This window comes from Delphinus delphis, chromosome 15 (genome assembly GCF_949987515.2).
Source record: "Delphinus delphis chromosome 15, mDelDel1.2, whole genome shotgun sequence".
NCBI lineage: Eukaryota > Metazoa > Chordata > Mammalia > Artiodactyla > Delphinidae > Delphinus > Delphinus delphis.
This window is the reverse complement of record NC_082697.1, coordinates 29,975,947-29,997,430: the sequence shown is the minus strand read 5'-3', so window position 1 is coordinate 29,997,430 and position 21,484 is coordinate 29,975,947. Positions and strand designations below refer to the sequence as shown.

Here is a 21,484-nt window from a genome sequence, read left to right as displayed (position 1 = left end):
GAGACTTCCCTGGTTGTGCAGTGGTTAAGACTCTGCACTCCCAATGCAGGGGGCCCAGGTTCAATCCCTGGTCAGGGAACTAGATCCCTCATGCCACAACAAAGAACCCGTATGCTGCACTAAAGATCCCGCACGCGGCAATGAAGATCCCACGTGCCGCAACTAAGACCTGGCAAAGCCAAATAAATTAAAAAAAAAAAAGTGAGGAACTAAATCCTGCAAGAACCATGTGAGTGAGCTTGGAAGTGAATCCTCCCCAAACTGCAGCCCTGGCCAACACCTTGATTGCAGCCTTGTGAGAGACCCTGAGCCAGAGGACGCAGCAAACCTGCACCTGAAATCTTAACCCACAGAAACTGAGATACTAAATGTGTTGTTTTAAGCTATTAAGTTTTGGAATAATTTCTCATGCAGCATTAGTTAATGGATCACCTCCATAGGGGCTGTGTTATATATACTCTTAACTGTTGGATGACTGCAGGGAAAGTAGAATGCTGATTAATCAGTTAATGATGAGGTCAACTGATGAGATCAGTTGACCAATGGTCTTGAGTAGAATTGTGTGGGGCTCTGGCTTTGCCCTGTTCTCCATTTCATTAGTGATTTGGTGGCTCATCCTGCACATGTTGGGGAAAAATCCAGAGCCAGAGGATCCTCAACCAACTGAAACAATGACCAAGTTGTTTGGATTGTTGCATGAACTAAATTCAATTCAACAAAGACCCATTAAGCTTGGCAACAATAGTTTGTGGAGCAATACAGGGGGCTGTAGAGAAGGCCCTGCACCCCACTGCTATGCAATGGACCCGAGAGAGCATCCCCAGCCCCAGGCCAAGGGTGGGATTAAGTCAGGGCTATCAAATGGCACAGAAGTACATAGAGAGAGGCAAGGAATGATGTCTATCAACCCCCCTAAAAAGGAAACAGGATTGCAAGGGATTAAAGGACATTATCAATTGTTGCTCTTTCTCTTTAGTCAAAAAAGTCTCCTTAAAAATGCAGTGACTAGGGCTTCCCTGGTGGCGCAGTGGTTGAGAGTCCGCCTGCCGATGCAGGGGACACGGGTTCATGCCCCAGTCTGGGAAGATCCCACATGCCGCGGAGCGGCTAGGCCCGTGAGCCATGGCCACTGAGCCTGTGCGTCCGGAGCCTGTGCTCCGCAATGGGAGAGGCCACAACAGTGAGAGGCCCGCGTACCGCAAAAAAAAAAAATTTTTAATGCAGTGACTCAATGAGTCAGCACCTGCTTTTAACAAGATCCCCAAGAGGATTTGTATCTCTACTGAAGTTGGAGACACTCTGGACTATATAACTCTGTATAGTTTGAAATTTTTTTTAATTTCACTTTTTTATTGAAATATACTTGATTTACAATGTTGTGTTAATTTCTGCTGTACAGCAAAGTGACTCAGTTATACGTACATTCTTTTTTATATTCTTTTCCATTATGGTTTATCCCAGGATATTGAATATAGTTCCCTGTGCTATACAGTAGGACCTTGTTGTTTATCCATTCTATATGTAATAGTTTGCATCTACTAACCCCAAACTCCCAGTTCACCCCTCTGCCACCTGCCCTCCCCCTTGGAGGACAAGTCTATTCTCGAGTCTGTTTCATATATAGGTTCGTTTGTGCCCTATTTTAGATTCAACATATAAGTGATATCATATGGTATTTGTTCTTCTTCTGATTTACTTCACTTAGTATGATAATCTCTAGTTGTGGTATTTTATTTATTCTTTTTTAAAATTTATTTATTTATTTATTTTGGCCTCGCTGTGCAGCTTTTGGGATCTCAGTTCCCTAACCAGGGACTGAACCCAGGCCGTGGCAGTGAAAGCCTGGGATCCTAACCACTTGACCACCAGGGAACTCCTGGTGGAATTTTAACTTTTTACAGCAAGCAGATATTCGTGTATTACCTGTGTAATTAAAAGATGATTTAAAGAGACTAGATTATAAGGAAGGTGAAAATTCTGAAGGGAGACTGACCCCCTGGACTGGGACTCCTGGAAGGAAGGAGTCCACTGAGCCAGGCCAGAAGGTGACAGCCAGCCACATGTGGAGAACTGAGGAGCTTGTCTCTGAGTAGAGACTCCTGAAAGTGAAGGTGGGAGGAAAAAGGGGGAGGGGTCCTGAACAAGCTCCCCAGATTGAAAGTTCTATTTACATTCACTGCAGGAGCCTCACTTCAAGCAGATATCTGGCCAGGGTAGATCCTCAGAACTGTGGGCTGAATAAAAGAAATGTTAAAGGATCTTAAGTTCTAGAAGTAATAATAGCAGAATTACTGGAAACGTGAGTCCATGGGCTCACAATTCTAACGACATCGTCCTGATAGCAAGTAGTGAAAAAAGCAATTCTTTCAGCAGTTACCACAGTTTCTCTCTTTCCCAATTCCTTTGGACAGATCTCCTGCAAGAAGCTGATTTCCAACTGCATGTGATAATGAAAGGATTTTTCTTTCTTCTTATGTTAAGTACAAGCAAACTGATGAAATAGGAGACAGCATCTGACTGCTAGGAAATCAGCGATTCAGACAGTATGGCAGTGGCACTTGGGGATGGGGAAGGACAGAGGAGGGGAGGAAGCTGGTACAGCCAGTCCATGCCAAGGACACTCAAGGGCTGATGGGACTGAGCTCTGGAGGAGGAAGGATTTGACATCACCTGGTCCAGCCTCATGGTTTATGGGTCCAGGAAGGAAAGGGACGCCAGGAGCTGGCTGTGGACCCAGGACTAGAACCCAGGGCTACTTCCCTTCTTCATCTTTCTCACTGTTCCCATTTTCTCTCCCCACCTCCACCTTTCTGGCTGCTGCCCACCCCGTCCCCCCAGGTCCCTTCTGTCTTTGAAGTACCCTTTTCAGCATGTATATTTTACTTCAATAAAAAGCTGTGGGGTTGAGGGGGTATTTTTCTTTTATTGCTGTTTTTATAGAAACAGCATTGAGTAAGTAGAAGGAAGATATTCAGTGTAAGTTGTGTGGTTTTTTTTTTATTATTTTTGGCTGTGTTGAGTTCATTGCTGCACTCAGCCTTTCTCTAGTTGCGGCGAGTGGGGACTACTCTTTGTTGCAGTGCGTGGGCTTCTCATTGCGGTTGCTTCTCTTGTTGCGGAGCACAGGCTCGGCGCACGGGCTTCAGTAGCTGTGGCGTGTGGGCTTCCATAGTTGTGGCTTGTGGGCTCTAGAGCGCAGGCTCAGTAGTTGTGGCACATGGGCTTAGTTGCTCCCCAGCATGTGGGATCTTCCCGGACTAGGGCTCGAACCCATGTCCCCTGCATTGGCAGGTGGATTCTTAGCCACTGCGCCACCAGGGAAGCCCCCAGTGTAAGTTTTTTAAATGCAGGCAGGAAGGTGAGAATTTACTCTGAAGAATTTGAGGTAAGCCATGAGAATTTAGAAAGGCTAATAAGTGAGAGGGATCTATTCAAAAAAGCTTCCAAAAGGAGCTGGGCTTTAAGCCAGGCCTTAAAAAAACTTCAGTGGGTGCAGTAGCTAAGCCATGACTTGCAGCAGAGCCCTCTAGCCGTTGGCCTTATCCTTACAGGCAGCACCACTGACCCCAGGGAGGGATAGGGAGCTGGATGAAGCATGTATGTGCCCACTCCCATCCCATTCTGGCAGTGGAGACCCCTCGCAGAGCCCATATCCTTCCCTCTGAGAGACTGAATATACAAAAGGACAGTGGCCAGACCATATATGACAATAGAACTCTCTGCAGTAACCAGCCTGGAAAGCCAAACCACAGCCTCTGCAGCAGTCATCCAGAATGATCAGGTCTTGGTTAATGTGTGCCAGCTTCTTCCCAATCCCCAACCACCTCTTCCCTCTCTTCCATCTCGGGACCAACCAGAGAAAGTCAAATATGTTCCCCAACCAATCACATAAGGTGCCCCTCTTCTAGTTAGCCAGCCTCCAGTGTCCCAGGCAAACAACCTCCAATCACAGCACATCTGAAGCCTTCCCTTTCTTTTATTCACCACAGTGTTTTCCCAGTCCCTGCCTGCCTTTGATACCCTCCTGGCCAAATGCAAGTGACAGTGGCTGCTCTTACAAGCTCAGAATGAACAGCCTATGTTTGTTCTCATTTGTGTGACCTTGGTTTATCTCCATATCTCTAAAGCGATTCTGTACACAAACTGAACGTACTCATGAAACCAACACCCAAATCAAGGGTAACCATGCCGACTTTCAATGCCATAGATCAATTTTGCTTATTTCTGTACTTTTTGTATGAATAGAATCACCCAGTAAACACTTTTGTGTGTGTACTTTTTTTTTTTTTTTTTTTTGCGGTACGCGGGCCTCTCACTGTTGTGGCCTCTCCCATTGCGGAGCACAGGCTCCGGACGCGCAGGCTCAGCGGCCATGGCTCACGGGCCCAGCCGCTCCGCGGCATGTGGGATCTTCCCAGACCGGGGCACGAACCCATGTCCCCTGCATCAGCAGGCGGACTCTAAACCACTGCGCCACCAGTGAAGCCCTCTACTGACTTCTTTTTCTCAACATCATGTCTGTGCAATATATCCACATTGAGTGTAGCAATATTTTCATTCGTATTCATTGTTGTGCACTAGTATTCTACTGTATGACTTTACCCCAACTTATATATATATATATATATATATATATATATATATATATATATATATATATATATATATATCCATTCTACTGTGGATAGACCTTTGGGTTGCTTCCAGTTTGGGGCTATTTTGAACAGTGCAATTAGAAATATTCTTGCACATATCTTGGTAGACATGAGCTCTTGTTTCTGTCATGTACATACCCAGGAGTGGAATTGCTGGGTCATAGGTTATGCATGTGTTCAGCTTTAGTAGATACTGCCTATTTTCCAACAGGGTTTTACTAACTTACATTACCCCTAAAGTTTGAGAGTTTCAGTTGCTCTATATTTCCATCAACATTTGATCTTGTCAGACACTTTCATTTTAGCCGTCCTGATAGGTGTCTTTGTAAATTTATACTTAATATTTTTCTTGTTCCCTAGAGGTTCTAAGTTTTACTGTTTTCCTGGATTTCATTGTTATAATTGTTAATAGTACATGACTGATCAAAACAACACTTTTCTCTCCTCCCCCCCACCCCTGCCCTTGCTTTTAGACACTCCTTTAGACCACTCACAATTATATTGGAGACAGTGGGTGATAGAAGGGGGCACTTAAGGTGGGCTTTTTGCATTATTATTGTGTCTCTCCAAGGCCTGTCCCCATACTCTGCACTCAGTAGGAGCAAAATAAATATCTGTTGTATAAATACGTGAAATAAATGACATGAAAGCCTATATGTCTCCACCATACTTTGTGAGTCATTCCCGACCACTGGCGTGTATGCAGGTGTCTTACTCATTTTAGGCCTTAGACCTGGCACAGGGGAATCCTTTAACAAACAATATCTGCTAAACCAAACTGACCTCCAGCTGCCTCACCTCATTCAGCCTCAGGCCATTGAGCCTGGGCACATACAAGATGATTATATTCATATTGTCACAGCATCCCTGAGACTATATTAATTATATATTGCACATCATTACACTGTTATAGCAGGTGCCAGATCTTGGCACACAGGGCAGAGATGTGATGGTGTGAAATCTTACTTTAAATGGGGTCCCAGGCTCCAGACACCTGATCAGCTGTGGGTCATGGGCATGGAGAACATCCAACTCTGGGGCCCACAGGCCAGAGTCTTCCCTTGCATTGTCCCCTCTGGTCCTTTGTCCCTCCCAGTCTTGCAGATCAGCTGTAAATTGGGTCATACTTGTATCCGTTTCATAGGGTCATTGTGAGGATTAAACAAGTTAATACATGTAAGGCACCTAGCCCAGCACCTGGTATGCAAAAAGGTATGGGGTAAGTGGTAGCACTTTTTATTATTGCTGTTATTAACAGCAGCAGCAGCAGGGATGAGGAGTGCTGAGTGACCATGCCCTGCACCAAGTGTGAACTTCATGGCCCTGGGCTACATGGAAAAGAGCAGAAAGGGGAACATGTGATTTTTATCCATAAAGAGCTATCACTTCCAGCACAGACTAGCCCAGGGACCCTGAACACTACTCTCCCTGAAGGTGGGGGTGGAGGTGTTCCTTGGCCATCAGCTTCACGATAGTGCATTGGTAGAAAGCAAGGGACCTCAAGGCTTGAATGACTCCATTTCTAAGGAGACTCCTATAAGAGCAGGACACATGCTGTGAAGTTTGAATCTGGCCAAGAATGGGAATTTCTGCCTGCTGGAAGGGCTTTGTCAGAGCCTAAAGGAGACTCCTCGTGCAATGGGGCAAACTGCCACTGGACACACCCGTCAATCGTCACCTCTCTGGGACAGAAGCAGTAGCCAGATACTTCCAAGGAGCTTGTCAGTGAAGGAACCTCCTCTGGTTCTCTCCTCCTAAGACGGAACCAGTGCTACTCACGTTTTGAACTGGTTCAAGAGGGATGTCACCCACTGAGGCCAAGAAACCAAGAGGGGAATGCCTTGGAAGAAAAAAGAGGGTCTTTGCCACAGAATCCTCCTGTCCCAAGTCTTTCCCTTGACTTTCTGAACTCTTCACTTTCTGACTTACAAAAAGAACCTGTACAGAAAAGGGGGAATCAGGCAGGGATGAACAAGACTATCCATGAGTCCATAATTATTGAAGGTGTGTAATGGGCACGTGGAGGGGAGAGGTAATTATTCTAGTTTCTGTACTTCAGTGTGTGCTTAAAAGCTTTCCATAAAAAAGAAGCTATGAATAATCCATGGCCTGAAAGAGTAAAGGGCATCTTGCTGATCTTTTTTTTTTTTTTTTTTTTTTTGCTGTACGCGGGCCTCTCACTGTTGTGGCCTCTCCTGTTGCGGAGCACAGGCTCCGGACGCGCAGGCCCCGTGGCCATGGCTCACGGGCCCAGCCGCTCCGCGGCATGTGGGATCTTCCCGGTTCGGGGCATGAACCCGTGTCCCCTGCATCGGCAGGCGGACTCCCAACCACTGCGCCACCAGGGAAGCCCTCTTGCTGATCTTTGACTAGAAATTCTCCCAAATCAATTAAATCTGAGCACATCCAACCAGGGAAACAAGGTGAGAGTGTGGTATTAGTCTGGCTTCGGTGGGTCATCAAGCAGAATCGGCAGGTGTTTCCCAGGGAAAGAGAAGCAGTGGTAGCTCTTGGGCTTTGAAGGAAATGTTTCAACAGGAGAGAGAGAAAAGATGGAGAGGGATTTATATGTAGGTACCTTGGCTACTGCTGAGTCTGCCCTTAAGCACTTAGGATGGCACTGGGCCCTCTGGCCCCACCCCGGCCTTTACACCGAGGTAAAGGGTGCTTCCCCATCTCTCTTATCAACTACCCCAAGCCCTCTCCTGGCCACAGGCCAATTCCCAATCCTCCTTGAAGTTGACATTTTATTGACAACAGCCAAAATAGGAATGCTGTTCAATGCAGGCCAAGTCAGGGCTTCTGAGCAGCATAATTTGAAATGTGCCAGGATGGTCCCTAAATGTTTCCTACACACCTTACCCAAAGGTATCTCCCACATGGCTGGTCACTGTGCTTAAAATTCTACCATTTAAGTAGCATATTTTGGGTCTACAAGCTGCTTTCTTGAGATAACTTTTTTCTAAAGCTACCTTGGGAGGGTAACACATTAAAACCAGTACCTATTCATGAACTGTTCACTGACCTGGGTACCTGGGAGGGAGGAAGCAGCACAGAGGGTTAAGAGCAAGAGTGATGGGGCGTGGTTGCAGACAGCTTGGGTAGGGACCACTCCTGGCTTCAGGGTACAGGTGGTTGCATTTGGAGAGAGGGTTGAAGAGAAGCTCAGAGGTGGAAGTAGAGGTCATTAGGTTGCTGAAGTCCCCAAGGGCAGCGTAAAGAAAGGCTGTAGCAGCCAGAGCAGGGTGCAGTACCCTGCAGACTGACAGTTTGGGGGTGGGCCACAGTGAGCCCTACCCCTTATATCTCCACAGGGTTCTAGTTCCTATCCCTTGCAGAGCTCAGAAATGAAGGTAGCTCCCGAGGCTCCTATGCCTGGCCCTTGTCCAGCAATGGCTGCTAGGAATGAACCCACAAGGATATCCCTCAATCCGTCTGTCTGCTGGGCGGCACCCTAGCCCCCACCCTGCACAGTTGCCCCAGTGGACATGCCTCCCTCCTCACTCCCCAACAATTCCCCAGTGCATGGAATAAAGTAAGGGACAAATATAAAAGGGGCATAGGCAGTAGGGTTTGGGTCTGCTTCTAAAGGCACGGCCAAGTGCTCCAGTCCCTCCACATTTGAATAGAGATAATGTATCCACCCCTAGTAAATGAAATGTCAGGAACCATTCTAAGATTTATATAGATAAACTCATTTAATCCTCACAACACTAGGACATGTATATCTATACATAAAATTTTACTATTCATCCCCATTTTACAGATGAGAAAACAGGCACAGAGAGGTTAACAGCTTGCCCAAGAGCACAGAGTTAGTAAGATGGGATGCAGGCTTCGGCCATCCTACACTGCAGCAGTGCACGCTTACCCACTGGGCACTCTGCCTCTCATGCCCTCATCTCTACCAGGCTGGGCAGGGAGAGGTGAGAAAAGCATTTAGTGGCCACCTGCTCTGGACCAGGCACTTGACAAAGACGTGTATGCTTCAATCTCAGGAGAACCCGGTGAAGGATGAGCCATGATCCTCAGGGTTCACATGAGTAAGCAAGACCAGAGAAGGCTGATTATTTGCCAAGGCCACACAGCCCAAGAGGAGGTGGAGCTGAAATCCAAACCTTGGCCTGAGCTCTGCCCTGCATGTGCTCCCTCTCCAACCCCCATATGGAGCTGAAGAGAACAGAGACCAGGATGAGAAGGCTGGAGAGGGGCACTTAGGTGGTCCTCAGGCCTAGCACCTGATCGGGCTCCCCAGGGGTCCATGGGAATCTCCAGACCTCCTCCCCAACCTTGTGTGGCAGGGGAGGGGAACCAGAGAGGCAGGGGACTAAGTCCTTGAAGATGGGCCACTCCGCTGCTCCTGGGGCAATAGCCTGAGGCTGGGCCACTGGGGGCTGGAGTGATGTTCTGTGGGGTCTCCTACCCCCCCCATTGGCTGCCAGGGACCAGGGCAGGATGGGGGATGTTTCCGACCCCCTGCGGTCTCCAGTAGCACCTCCTGATCCTTGCACTTGGGTAAAGAGGGATAAGGCCTAGACGGGGGCACCTCCTCCAGAGGATAAGGGCAACAACCAGATGGCCAGGTGGGCGAGGTCTGGAGCACTCAGGGCAGCCCAGGGCCCAGAAAGCCAAGGATGGTGGGGGAGCTGCCAAGGGCAGGAGCTGGGATGGAAATGCTGCCTCGCCTCTGACCCAGCCTCTGCCAGCCCAGAGATAGCGTCAAGGATGGTGGGACAGCTCAACTCAATGGCTCAGGCAGATGTACCATGGGAAAGGGAGCAGATGCGTGATAGGGAGGGCCCAGGAGTTTCACTGGAGTGGGCGCCGCCGGTACAGTGTGGCCAGGAGCGCAGCTAGGAGCACCCCAGCCACGGCCACCCCAAGCCACGGAGCCCAGGGCAAGTTCCTGACCACCAGCAACTCCTCCAACTCTTCCTCCTCCCGGAATTCTGGGGCCGTGTGTGTCCCAGGGCTGTCCCCCAGGATGGGGGTACTGGGGCCCCCGTGGATCCTAATGGTGTCCTCCGACTCGTACTCGTTTTCCTCCGGAGCGTTGTCAGGCCCCACGCCCAGGGAGTTACTGTGGCTGATGGCGAGGTCTGCGGAGCAGCCCGAGAACGGTTGGCTATCCATTCTGGATACCAGCCTGCCAGGCTTGCTCAGCTCCAGCTCTGAGCCCCAGCAGTCAGAGCTGCTATCTGGCCATGGCGAGGTGCCTCCAGTGGCAGTACCTGTGGGTGCTAGAGATGCTGGAGTCTCCTGGGAAAGAAAGGAGGGACTGGAGGGACTGAGGATGGTGGGGGGCAAGCCCAGGTTGGGTGGCCCCATTCCCAAAACAGGCCAACCCCTCAGTTCCCAGCCCATAGTGCTGTGAGGCAACCCTCTCTTGGGGACTCAACCCACTGATGGTGCAGGAGGACAGTGGGGGAGGAGGGGACTAAGGCCCTGCAGGAGCATCAGTGGTGAACTCCTCCAGGGCTGAAAGCTCTACTCACTGGCCTGCCTGTGAGCTCACTCCCACCCCAGGGAGCACTTGGTCATGTGTGGCCCCATCTACTTTGACATTATGCCTGGGCTTGATGGCCATGAAGCAGCCACAGGGTCAGAGGCTGGACCATGCACCCAAGGGGCCCCATGGACTTGGTTCTTCCAGACAGACAGCAGCAGTAGGGTTAGACGTGCAGGCTCCGAGCAGGCAACTGTGGAGGCTGCTAGGGTCAGAGATGGATGGGCTGGGACTGCAGTTTGTAAAACCCTGGTCATGGTGGGGCAGGCCAGATATCCCAGTGGTGAAGAGCAAGGCATCGAGGCAAACAGGCTACCCCGCTCTACCCCTCAATGTTTCCTCACCTGCAAAATAGTATTGATGAGCTTAAAAGGGAGCTGTGAGCTCTAAATGGGTTAATGCATGTGACCAGTGGAGGTGGCCCAGCAAGCCTGACCCTCCTGAAGCATTCACACTTAAGAGTTCTAATGATTATTATTACTCTAAAGGACATGGTGTTAGGTCTGGATGAGGCTAGGTCTCAGCTGTCCCTATGCCCTCAGAAGAAGCCCTGGACCAGCCTAGGCTGGAGACAGAATGGAGACTGGAAAGGGTACAAGGAAGAGGCCTGGATCACTGCTAGGAGGGGCGAGGACTCACCTCCACAAGTCTGTTGCTGTTCCTGATGGTGGGCCCTGTGTTGGCAGGCAGCTTTCTGGGCACCGTGCACATATGTTTCCTGTGGCCAGGCACCAAGCCAGTAGGCACTTTGAGTGGCACCACGCCAGAATGCACTGAGTTGATGGGCAATTTGGATGGTGCTAGACTGGTGAGCACATTAATGGGCATTGCACCAGGGGGCTTCAAGCTGGTGGACAACTTGGAAGGCACTGTGCTGCCAAATGCTGAGTTGGTGGGCACCCCTGCCCCGCTGGAGCAGATGGTACCTTCAGCCTGGTCACCAGCACCTCCTGCAGAGGCCAAGCCAGTGAAGGAGGAGGAGGAGGTGCCAATAGATGGAGCTGACACTGGGGGTCCAGGCAAGCAGCTTGCCCTGGGGGTAGAACGGACCAAGGGCTGGAAGGAGACAGTCGGAGACACAGGCCCATAGGATGATGTGAAACTGGAGACCATGCCTGCAGGTGGCAAAACAAAATGAGAAACACAAACCCACAGGAGTGTTATCCTAAAATCACAGTGGCCTTGGGATCAGAGGGCTGGAGAAGGGTCTCTCTGTCCCAGCTCACACCATCCCTATTGCATCCAAGCCTCCCAACCTCCTACCCGTGGAGGACTCTCCACAGTCTCTTTGGTTCCCAGGGCTGAAGGCCCAATGGTTGCAGATAAATCCTTGGTCCTGTCCCTCCTCAGTCCTTGACGTGTTCTCTCACAAGAGCAAAATGATCCCTCCCTTTAAGAGGGTCTAGGAGCTTGAAAATCATTATTAATTTTCCTCTCTGCTTTTTCTTCTCCTGCCTAGGACACCCCCCTTTCCTCTTGTGTCTGCCTCTTCCATCCTCTCCTTAGACAAGTGGAATCCTGGATGTTTCTCCCACTGCCATCTTTCCTCTCAGCAGGAACAATCCTAGGCCAGGGCAAGAGGAGCAGGATGGCTCTTCTTAGAAGAGCTCACACCAGTCATGTGGCACCAGAGGCCCAGTCAGCCCCCAGTGTGTGCAAATCTTCTAGGAGGCCCAAGGGCTTGGGGGTACAGGGACAAAGCCACCCCTGGGAGGAGAGTCTGAACTGGGGGAATCAGGAGGGAGCAGGTGGTGATGGTCCATAAAGGCAGCTACATAAGGATTCACCATGGAACTCCTGAGAACACACATGCCTGGCCCTACAGCTGACAAAGGTCGGGAGTGATTCTGATGTCCACCACCCCCCATCCCAAAGCTAACACCACAGAATCTCATGGGACCTGTGTCCATACTCATACTGAAATCAAAGTGCCCTCTGCCTCCCTGGTCCACAGCAGCATTTCTTGAAAATATGTTCCACAGCAAGCTGACAATGCAAAGTGCAAAAGGATACGTGGGTTAGAGTTTGGTGTGACAGGAGCATGGGACGCTAAGGTGGCTTCTCTGAGCTCCTGTGTCTTGTGGCTGTTCCGTGGGCACTGTGGGCTGGCTGGGCATCACTGTCATGTGGAACACAGTTTGGGAAATAGTGGTGCAGAGATGCCAGCCTGAGACATCAGAGTAGATAGCACTATATTCCTGAGATGTCTGATATAAGGGTCCAGGCCCTTGGCTGATGAAGAACATACTTCTCCTGGGGGCTGAAAAGTTTTAGTGATTCACTGGGAGCTAGAGACCCCTTTAGGGTAGGGCAGTGCTCCCTGACAACAGCTGGCCCAGCCCTGTACTCTTCTTGCACTGTCCTCCAGGTCCTGGCGGATCCCTACATAGTCCCTTTGGTATAGCGCAGGCATGGCCCTAATTCACTTCTACCTGTATCCACGCCCTCTGCAATGTGACCTTGTCAGTCCTCTCATGTAGGGATGGAGTCTATCTTTCTACTCCTTGATGCTGGGCTGGCCTTGTAACTTGCTTTGTCCCACAGAAAGAGGCAGGAGGAAAACTGCGCCAGTTTTGAGCCTATGCCCCAGAAGCCCACTCTCCCTCTCTCAGAACTCTGCTCAGGTATATGAAATGGGCTTGACTGCTGGAAGGTAAGAGACTCATAGAAGAGAACTGAGGTGCCCCAGCCAACAGCCGTAAACAGCTTATATGTACCCTGATGCATATATAAGAGGGAATTCAGCCCATCTGAGCCAGCCCAAATTGCTGACCCACACAATCATGAGCTAAGTAAATAGTCGTATTTTAAGCTACTAAATTTTGGGATTGTATGTTACAAAGCAAATACTAACCAATATGCCCTCTGAGGAACTGGGTTGTTCCCTGGGGTGAACTCATTTCCCTGGGGAATACCACCTTTGCCTCCTGTCCAAGAAAACCAGAGGGGCAACTCTAACCCTTACCCTCACTGGGAGGTCAGAAAGGCCCTATAACTCCAGGGTCCATGCATACCTGCTGTGTGGGTAGTGCCCAGTTCTGTGTCTTGCTCCTGATGTCCACTGCAGGTCAGAGGGCTGAGGGCCACCGTGTCAGATGAGGGCTGCAGGGGGCCACCCAGCCTCTTGAGGACAGCCCCAGAGCTGGGTGGCTGTGGGGCTTTCTTCGAACTCTGCACGAAGGAATATATGAATAAGGCAGTTGCTTCTCCCAGGAGCTGGCAAAGGGCAGCTTATGCTTGGGATGGCTCCTACAGGCCACAGCCCATGCCATGAAGCACAGGACCAAGGAAGCCCTTGCCTCGGCTTTGGTCATTGCCAGGACTTCTATCTGCAGGTGACTTTGAAGCCACCTCATAGAAAATCATCCTATGGGGGGTCCCTATTCATCTGTCTGGCCCTAAAGAAAGGTCCCCATCTTTGGGGCCACTGCACAGACCCCTTTCTTATGCTTCAAGTCCAAGTGGTGTCTCCTGGACACCTCACTGCCCACTCATCCTATCCCAATAGAATCAGTCATCTTAACCCCCAAACTTTACTGGCAATGATTACAGCTCCAAACATCCCCCCCTTCCCCCATCACCTCCTGCTCCCTCACTCTCCCTCATCTGGTCATCCCCTGATCCCTTGACCCAGCTCAACATCTCACATGGACCACTGCAAAGACCTCAGAATTGTGACCTCACAGCTGGCTGATGACAGAGGGGTGGGGGCTGCCACATAGTGAAGACCTGGTTGGCAGTCCGGGAGCTGGGGCAGATCCATATTGGGGGAGCCCTGGGGTTCTGAGCAGAGATTAGGCATGATTTGTCAGGGACTTCCGGAAGGCTGGGTGAGCAGAAGTGGGCAGACGGGAACACAAAAGCAGGAGGTTCAAGGTAGATCGTGAGGACACACCTCTCCCAGGGACTCTGGTGACTGGGTGTCCTGGACAGGCATAGGGTAACTTGGCTCGTCCTCTCTGTAGCCATTGCAGGGGATGCTGGGGGCCACAGCAGGTGTGGATGGCCCTGGAACCCCAGCAGGAATTGATGGCCGCTCCAGTGGGGATGGGGAGTTGTTCGGATTCCCTGAAGGACAAAGATATTGTGATGTCAAGGAGGAATTGGGGTGCTCTCAGTGACAAGAGAGGCCTGGGTGCTCCTAGAACTCCAGGTCCATGGCTATCAGTCCCCCACAGCATCAAACTCTATCCTGACGTGGGCAGTACTCCTCAGAGGAGACCAGCTTCCCGAAGCAGGAGGCAGGTATCGGAGGGAGTGGTGGTGGAGAGGACAAGGAGAGGTAGGAGGAGTAGTGGGGGAAGTGAGAGTGTTGGGGGCACCTCGCAGGCCTCTCACCACCCAGACTGTGTCAGCAGTCACCACTTCTCTTTCCCCAGGCATTCTGGGACACCGTGGCTTTCTTCTCCTCCTCGTGGGTGGCTTTCACCACTATCTGACCCCTGACCTAAAGTTTCCTCCTCAGCCCCTCCCCTTTGCCCCCACCATCCACGCCTGGCCCTACCACAGCTGTTTTTATCTGGGGGAATCACTGGTAATCTCCACAAATGAAGAGATGTTAGAAAGGAAGGAGGGGAGGAAGGAAGGGAGGGGGAGGAAAAAGAAGAAAGGCAAACATGGGGATATTTTAAGGCTGTAAATCTGAGCAGTGTCTCAGGAATTGTCTCTAGTCTGAAATATATATAGGGCTGGTGTGAATTTTCTTCCTGCCTCAGCCCCTGAGACCCTGGCCTCAGCAGACCCCCTCTGAGTACTTGGCCTGGCAGGGAGCATTGAGAGGGCTTTGAGGGATAACTGGGCAGCTGCGGGGGTGGGAGGCAGCTAAGGAGGCTCTAGGGGAAACCAGTGGGAGGGGAAGAGATGAGGGGAAAGGAAGTAAGGAGCCCATGAGGAAGAAAGAAGAGACAGTGAAGGGAGGGGGAGAGAAGAGATGAGCAAAGAGAGGGAAGGCAAACTGAGGGAGAGTAGACGGGAGGAAATGAGAAAAGCGTGGGAGGCAAACGTCACAGCCACAAAAATTAGAGGAGGCTCCATTTGCTGAGCACATGGAAGGTACCCAGCCCCAGCTAAGCACTCAACATGCCATCATCCCACGGTATCCACTGCAGCCCTACAAGGTAAATGTTGCCATTAGCCCCATTTTACAGAGAAGAAGACTGAGACTTAGGGAATAAAGGGGCTTGGCCAAAGGGTTAATAAAGATTAATAAGTGGCAAAGCATGGATCTACACTCAGGTTTGTCCACTGCCCAGGAGTGATGGGAGGGAGGATGAGAGATGAAGACAGCAGGTATGGGGTGAGAGGAGAGGGAGAGTGGAGGCCAGGGAATCAGACAGGAGTTCCAGAAGAAGGGCCAAGGTGGGAGGCTCACGTAGCAGGTTGCTCTGGTAGACTCGGTCCACTTCATCAGCGAGACTGGACAGTTCACAGGCCCTCAGTGCCCCAATGAAGGAAGGCACCCAGCCGTTCCTCCGCCGAAGGCTGTTGAAGAGGTCCCAGAGAGTGCCCTGGTTCCCCCAGCGCTCATAGGAGGCCCGCAGTCGGTCCTGAAAGACACAGCCCTGCCACCAAGCTCAAGCCTGGTAGCCCTAACCCCCTCCCCACTCTGGAGGGGACAGCTGCAGATGGAGGTACCTAGAAAGCTACAAGATGGAAGCAACCATCTGAAACTGAGTCAGAGCCCAGGACAAGGCCAGAGTTTAAGCCCAAGTTTAAAGGTCCAGGAAATAGGCCTTACTGTGTCCCAGGCTCTCTGCTCAGGGCTTTGCATGAATTATCTTATTTAATGCTATTATTACCCCTACTCTACTGATGAGGAAACTGAGGCTTAGCACATACAAACAAGCAACCAGATAGCAGAAACAAAAACCCACAGGAAAAAAAAAAAAAAAAAACTCACAGAAAACATTTACTGCAGAACTAAATGGCAAGGTATTCCCACAAACACCAAAATACAAGAGGGAGGAGCCAAACCCTACCAGCCACAAACTCACATACCACCGGTATCTGCATGGAGGAAGCAGAGGGAGGCCTCAGGGTTCAATGTGGGGACAGCTAAAACTGGGAGGGGCCAGGCTTACTTCACTAGGGGCCCACAGCAAGTGCTGAGGGAGCTAGCACAGTCTGGCTCCCAAAGACTCTCAAAGTTGAGCCCCAGGCGCCCTGCCAGGATGGGTCCCATGACTAGGAGAATGCAATTGAAACTAAACAGGAACGAGGACAAAAGAGATAAAGAAAAAGAAGGTTCCGATGAAAGTGGGTGAGGGGTCCCAAGCCCAGAAATCTCAGTGCCATATTTTGGAGCACTATACCAAAACGACACAAGAGGGAGCTCAGTGAGGTTGGAAAGGACACCCTGAGCCACACTTCATTCTGAAAGTTAGAAAACTGTCAAGGATGGGAAGCAAGATACAACAGAGAAGGAAGGAGTTGGTCCTGGCTTGGGAGAAGCTCTGAATTCCACAGCCCTGCCCCCAGTCCATGCCTGGTTGTCACGCCCCGGCTCACCTGGTCACTTATTGTGAGGCAGGATAGGTAAGGCAGAATCTCCAGAACATGAATATTGCAAAAATTGCCATGATGGTCGCGGATATACTGATAAGTCTTGTCCTCAGCAAACGTCATCGCTGTCTGGGTTCTGAAGTGGCAGAGGGCTCTGGCCCATGAAGGGTGGATGGACTGAGAGAGAGGAAAAAAGACTGGAAGAAAACAGACCACACATGGCAACAGAGTTGGGAGTGGAGTTGGACAAAAGGCAATTCTCTCTTTCTTTTTCAACTCTTTGGAATTTTTGCTCTTTTCTTTAATCATCCTATTTTACTGCTTAAGTCTCAGAGGCCCTCAATGAATTTGCCTAAAAACAAATTGGTGAAAAAAAAAAAATCAGATCTAGAAGACCTAGGGCCCATTTCTGCCCTGCAGGTCGGTCATTGTTGGGGAGAGCTCTGGCTCCTGCCCCATTATCCCCAGGTCTGAATGTGCCCCTAGCTTCTGATAGCAAAAGGGCACCGCCTAGAAGTGCTGCTCCTTTGGAGTATACTGAGGGGGAAGGGGAGGAGAGGGAGGAGGAGGGGTAGGAGGGAGAGGATGGGGAAGAGGAGAAGGCACCCAACATAATAATAGGATCTATCCTATTCTTACCGTGCAGAAAATGAAGCACCAAGGAATTAAGGGGACTTGCTAGTGAGTAGAAGAGTAAAGAACTGAGGTCTTCAGGATCTGGGATCAGGTTCTTCCCAGAACATGACTGCAGGCCCACCATTACACTAAAGCTTGCTACACACATTTTTTAAATTAAAAAAAAATTTTTTTTTTTAAATTTTTGGCTGTGTTGGGTCTTCATTGCTGCACATGGGCTCTCTCTAGTTGCAACGAGCGGGGGCTACTCTTCGTTGAGGTGCACAGGCTTCTCATTTTGGTGGCTTCTCTTGTTGCAGAGCACGGGCTCTAGGCGCACGGGCTTCAGTAGTTGTAGCACATGGGTTCAGTAGTTGTGGCTCGCAGGCTCTAGAGCTCAGGCTCAGTAGCTGTGGCGCATGGGCTTAGTTTCTGCGCAGCATGTGGGATCTTTCCGGACTAGGGCTCGAACCTGTGTCCCCTACATTGGCAGGCAGATTCTTAACCACTGCACCACCAGAGAAGCCCTACATACATATTTTTTCAGTAGGAGGCTGAGTTCCACTTCTGGGTGTGACCCCAGGCAAGTTATCAGCCTTTTCCAGGCTTGTCCTCACCCCTAAAATGGCTCAGAGAGGTTGTTTTGACAATACAGTAGTTCAGCCTTATAAGCCTGAAATTTAAAAGTACCCCCAATAGAATCAATTGCCGCAGGTTGCTTATGTAGCACTTAACACAATTTTCAATTATAGATCTGTTTGTTTGCTTGTTTCTTATTTGCCTTTCTCATGGGAGAGAGCTGCAGGGAATAAGACATACAAGATCTCTGCCACCATCCAATTTACATTCTACTGGAATGAGACAGATAACAAATCAGAAAACATACACATAAATAAGAATTCCAGACAGTAATAAAGGTTACAGAGAAAATAAAGCAGATGGTAAGACACAGCCCCTGAAGAAGGGCATGCTGCTTGAACTGGGATGGGGAGGGAAGCTTTTCTGAACTGACATTTGAGCTGAACTCGAATGTAAGAAGATCAGTGTTTTGGGCAGAGGGCACAGCAAGTGAGAAGTCCTAAGGTGAAACAAGCTTGGCATGTTTGAAGAATAGAAAGTAGATTGGAGTTGTCCAGGTTTAGAAAGCTAGGGGGAGGGGCAGAGTTCAAGTCAAGGAGGTTGGGAAGGGCCACTAATGTAGGGCATTATAGGAAGGGACTTTGGGTTTTATTTGGAGTGAAACAGGGAGCCATTGGAGGGCTCTGAGCAGGAAAGGGAGAGGATTTTATTTGATTTGACTTATTTGATTTATGTTAAAGACCTCTGTGGTGGTTGTGAGGATCCTGGACTGGGGAGGGGGCAGGACGGAAGCAGGGAGACAAGTCAGGAGGCCACAGCAGGGAATACATGATGGGTATGGCCAGGATGGTAACCATGAAGGTGGCAAGAGATGGCTGGATTCCTGGTATTTTGTGGATATGGGAGGTGAAGGAGAGAGAAGAATCAAGGCACTAGGTGGATGGAGGGTGCCACTTAGCAAGCCAGAGAGTCTGGGGGAGAAGCAGTGGTGCAGAGAGGACTCCAGAGTTCCATTTTGAACAAGTGAAGCTTGAGATGCTATTGGATGTCCAAAGGGGTTTTCAGGGAGGGAAGTGGGCAGAGGAGAGGGGCAGGCTGGAGTAGAAACTTGGATGTCAAGCTTGGGTGGGACCTCTAAGAGACAGTGCTGCAGAGTAGAGAGTGCCCAGAAGCTGCTGAGGCCACCAGTCCCCTGCCACATGGGAAATGGAGCAGTAGTCCTCCCTACCTGCAGCCCACCAGCCTCATAGCCACATGCTGCATGACCTGCTTTGCCAACCACCAGGTGCTACATTCCTGGTGGGGCGAGTACCAGTGACAGAAATCAAGAGGATCAGAGAGGTGGGGCGGGGGAACAACTCTGTGGTGGCGAACAGATCCCTCCTTCCCTCCCATGGGACCCAGAGAAGTACCAGGAGAGAGTCAGGTGATACATTCTTCTGCATCCCAGCCTCAGCCTTTGAGGCAAAGAGTTTGGGGAGTATGGGTGTATGTAATTGTCCAACCAAAAAGAAAGGAAGCCCATATTTGTTCACATTTATTGAGGGTCCACTATAGGCAGGCACATCCTAAGTTTCTTTCATTTAATTCTTGCCACAATCCCAAGAGGACAAGCGATGCCAAGTTGCACAGCTGACCAGTGGCCTAACAGGATTTGAACCCAGGACTTGCTGCCTCATTGCAGCTCACCATACACCTTGCAGGGCTTAGAGACCCCTGCGGCAAGTGAGACTCACACAACCCCCTGCCTTCAAGCCCTGGAAGGGACCAAGGACACTGCCTGGGTGAGGGGGGTCGCTAAGTGACTGTGTGCCTCGGAAGATGCACTATTTAGTCCCTTCTCTTGCGAGGTATGGAAATCTTTCGGACACGTCTGAGGACGTTCTAACCCTGCCCTCCACAACAGCCGGGTTCTCAGGTTCTTCCAGATGTCCTTCCAGATGTTTTTGAGCCTCCAAACGAAGAATGTCGGTTTTGTTTTTTCCAGTGTTTTCCAGGCACCTCCTTCCGGCCTCAGATAAGATGTGGGGCGGATAGTTCCTAACCGTCGCGTCTAGGAGAGTTCTGCCCCCACTGCGCCAGAAGCTGAGTTTAGAGCGCTCCGCCCTCCCGGAAGGGGCGAGGCCTCACAGTCTCGGCTCCTATTCCTGAATTCCCGGGCCAGACCCAGGTCCGCGGAGGACCTCCGGGAGGCTGTTCTGAACCACCGAAAACAGCCAAGAACCAAGGGAGGGCGGCAGTCCGCGACCCCCAAAAGCGCGGCCGCCAGAGATTGGCGCACCCGGGCTAGGCCTCGCCTGGGAGTCACCCTGGGCCTGTGGGCAACTGGAGGAGCTCAGTAGCCAGCGCCCTTCTCCTTCCGGCCCAACCTCCCCTCCAGCCCGAGCAGGCGCCCGCGCCACCCACCTCCCGAGCCCCCGGTGCTGGATGCGGTGCACGGAGCTCTCGCTGCCCCGAACACCCTATGCGTTAGTACCTGCTCTTCCCAGCTCCCCGCGCGCCCCAAGCCCCGTGCACCCCGGCGGACTCCTAGTCCCACTCGGCTCCTGCGCTGCGTACCACCTCCCCGAAAGGCATCTGTGCGCCCTGAGTCCAGAGGACCGAGCTCCCAAGGTGACGATCTTACCTTGGGTAGCCACGACCCGGCGACCTGCCTCCAGTCGCGGACAGCCGGGAACCCTCCCCTTCAGGGAGGGAAGGGCGGGGGGTAGGGCCGCGCGGCCATTGGGCAGACAGCGGGGGCGGGCACTTGGCCTCTGTTTGCGTGGCCTCGAGGCTCTGGACGCGCGCTCGGGACAGACCTGGGTTCCTACTAAGTCCACGAAAGTGCAGATGATCTTTCCGTCTTCGTCTCGAGCAACTTCCAGGGGAAGCCCAGGGTCTGACTAGAAACCAAGTAGAAACCGTGGTGGGCTCGATCCCGACGCTTCCCACGCGAAGCTACCCCCTCCTTCCGCCGAGTAATTTGAGGGGTGAGGGTCTTTATATAGTTCGCTCCTGGACGCCCAGGGCCTAAGCACACAGTCAGTGCTCAATAAACGTCCGGTGTCACGCAGAGTTCACAAGGGTATGAGTGCCCAGCCAGGCGACACTCATTCTGGACCTGAGGAGGCAGGATCGGGGCATGTAGCTGTATGCAGGGCAGGGGCGCCAAGGTTGGCTTGCCCGGCTCGCAGGGTGTGGGCCTTGAGTGCTGCGTGGGAAAGGCCTCCTCCGATCAATGATTTAGGGCGGTACCTCACGGCAGTGCTCGCCTACCACCTCGCCCTTCCTCTGCTGGGCCAGAGGCCAGCAATTATTGAGTGCCCACTGAGTTCCAGGTACAGACTTAAAGTCTTATACCTTAGGGCCCATTAAATATCCGCAAAATAACCAGGTAGAGGTTTATTTTTTCCTATTTTAAAGAAAGATTAAAAGATTTGGAAAAAAAAAAAAGATTTGGATAAACGTTTGGCAGTTCTTAAGTTAAACATATGCCAACCCTACCACCCAGCAATCACTCCTGGTTGACCTATGAGTCCACCTGGAAACATGCACAATAGATAATGTTCATAGTGGCTGTATTGACAATAGGCAAACTCTGGAAATAACCCAAATGTCCATTAATAGAATGGAGAGACAAACTGTG

The 21,484-nt window shown here is 50.9% G+C and overlaps 1 protein-coding gene across 4 annotated transcripts; it reads right to left on the bottom strand.

The window, feature by feature from the left end:
- Positions 1-8,267: 8,267 nt before the first annotated feature.
- MAVS (mitochondrial antiviral signaling protein) lies at positions 8,268-21,068 on the bottom strand. 4 transcript variants are annotated; one of them, XM_060031173.1, is made up of 7 exons: positions 20,483-21,068; positions 16,669-16,859; positions 15,533-15,722; positions 14,057-14,229; positions 13,176-13,332; positions 10,801-11,276; positions 8,269-9,914 (listed from the first exon to the last, which is right to left on the bottom strand). In XM_060031173.1, the coding sequence occupies exons 2-7, from the start codon at positions 16,783-16,785 to the stop codon at positions 9,465-9,467; spliced, it is 1,563 nt and encodes a 520-aa protein (XP_059887156.1). In that variant the 5' UTR covers positions 16,786-16,859; positions 20,483-21,068; the 3' UTR covers positions 8,269-9,464. The 4 variants fall into 4 exon arrangements, with proteins under 4 accessions (XP_059887153.1, XP_059887156.1, XP_059887155.1 ...); XM_060031172.1 differs by having other exon boundaries at positions 8,270-9,914; positions 16,669-16,839; positions 20,483-21,067; XM_060031170.1 differs by lacking the exon at positions 20,483-21,068 and having other exon boundaries at positions 8,268-9,914; positions 16,669-17,386.
- Positions 21,069-21,484: the final 416 nt, after the last annotated feature.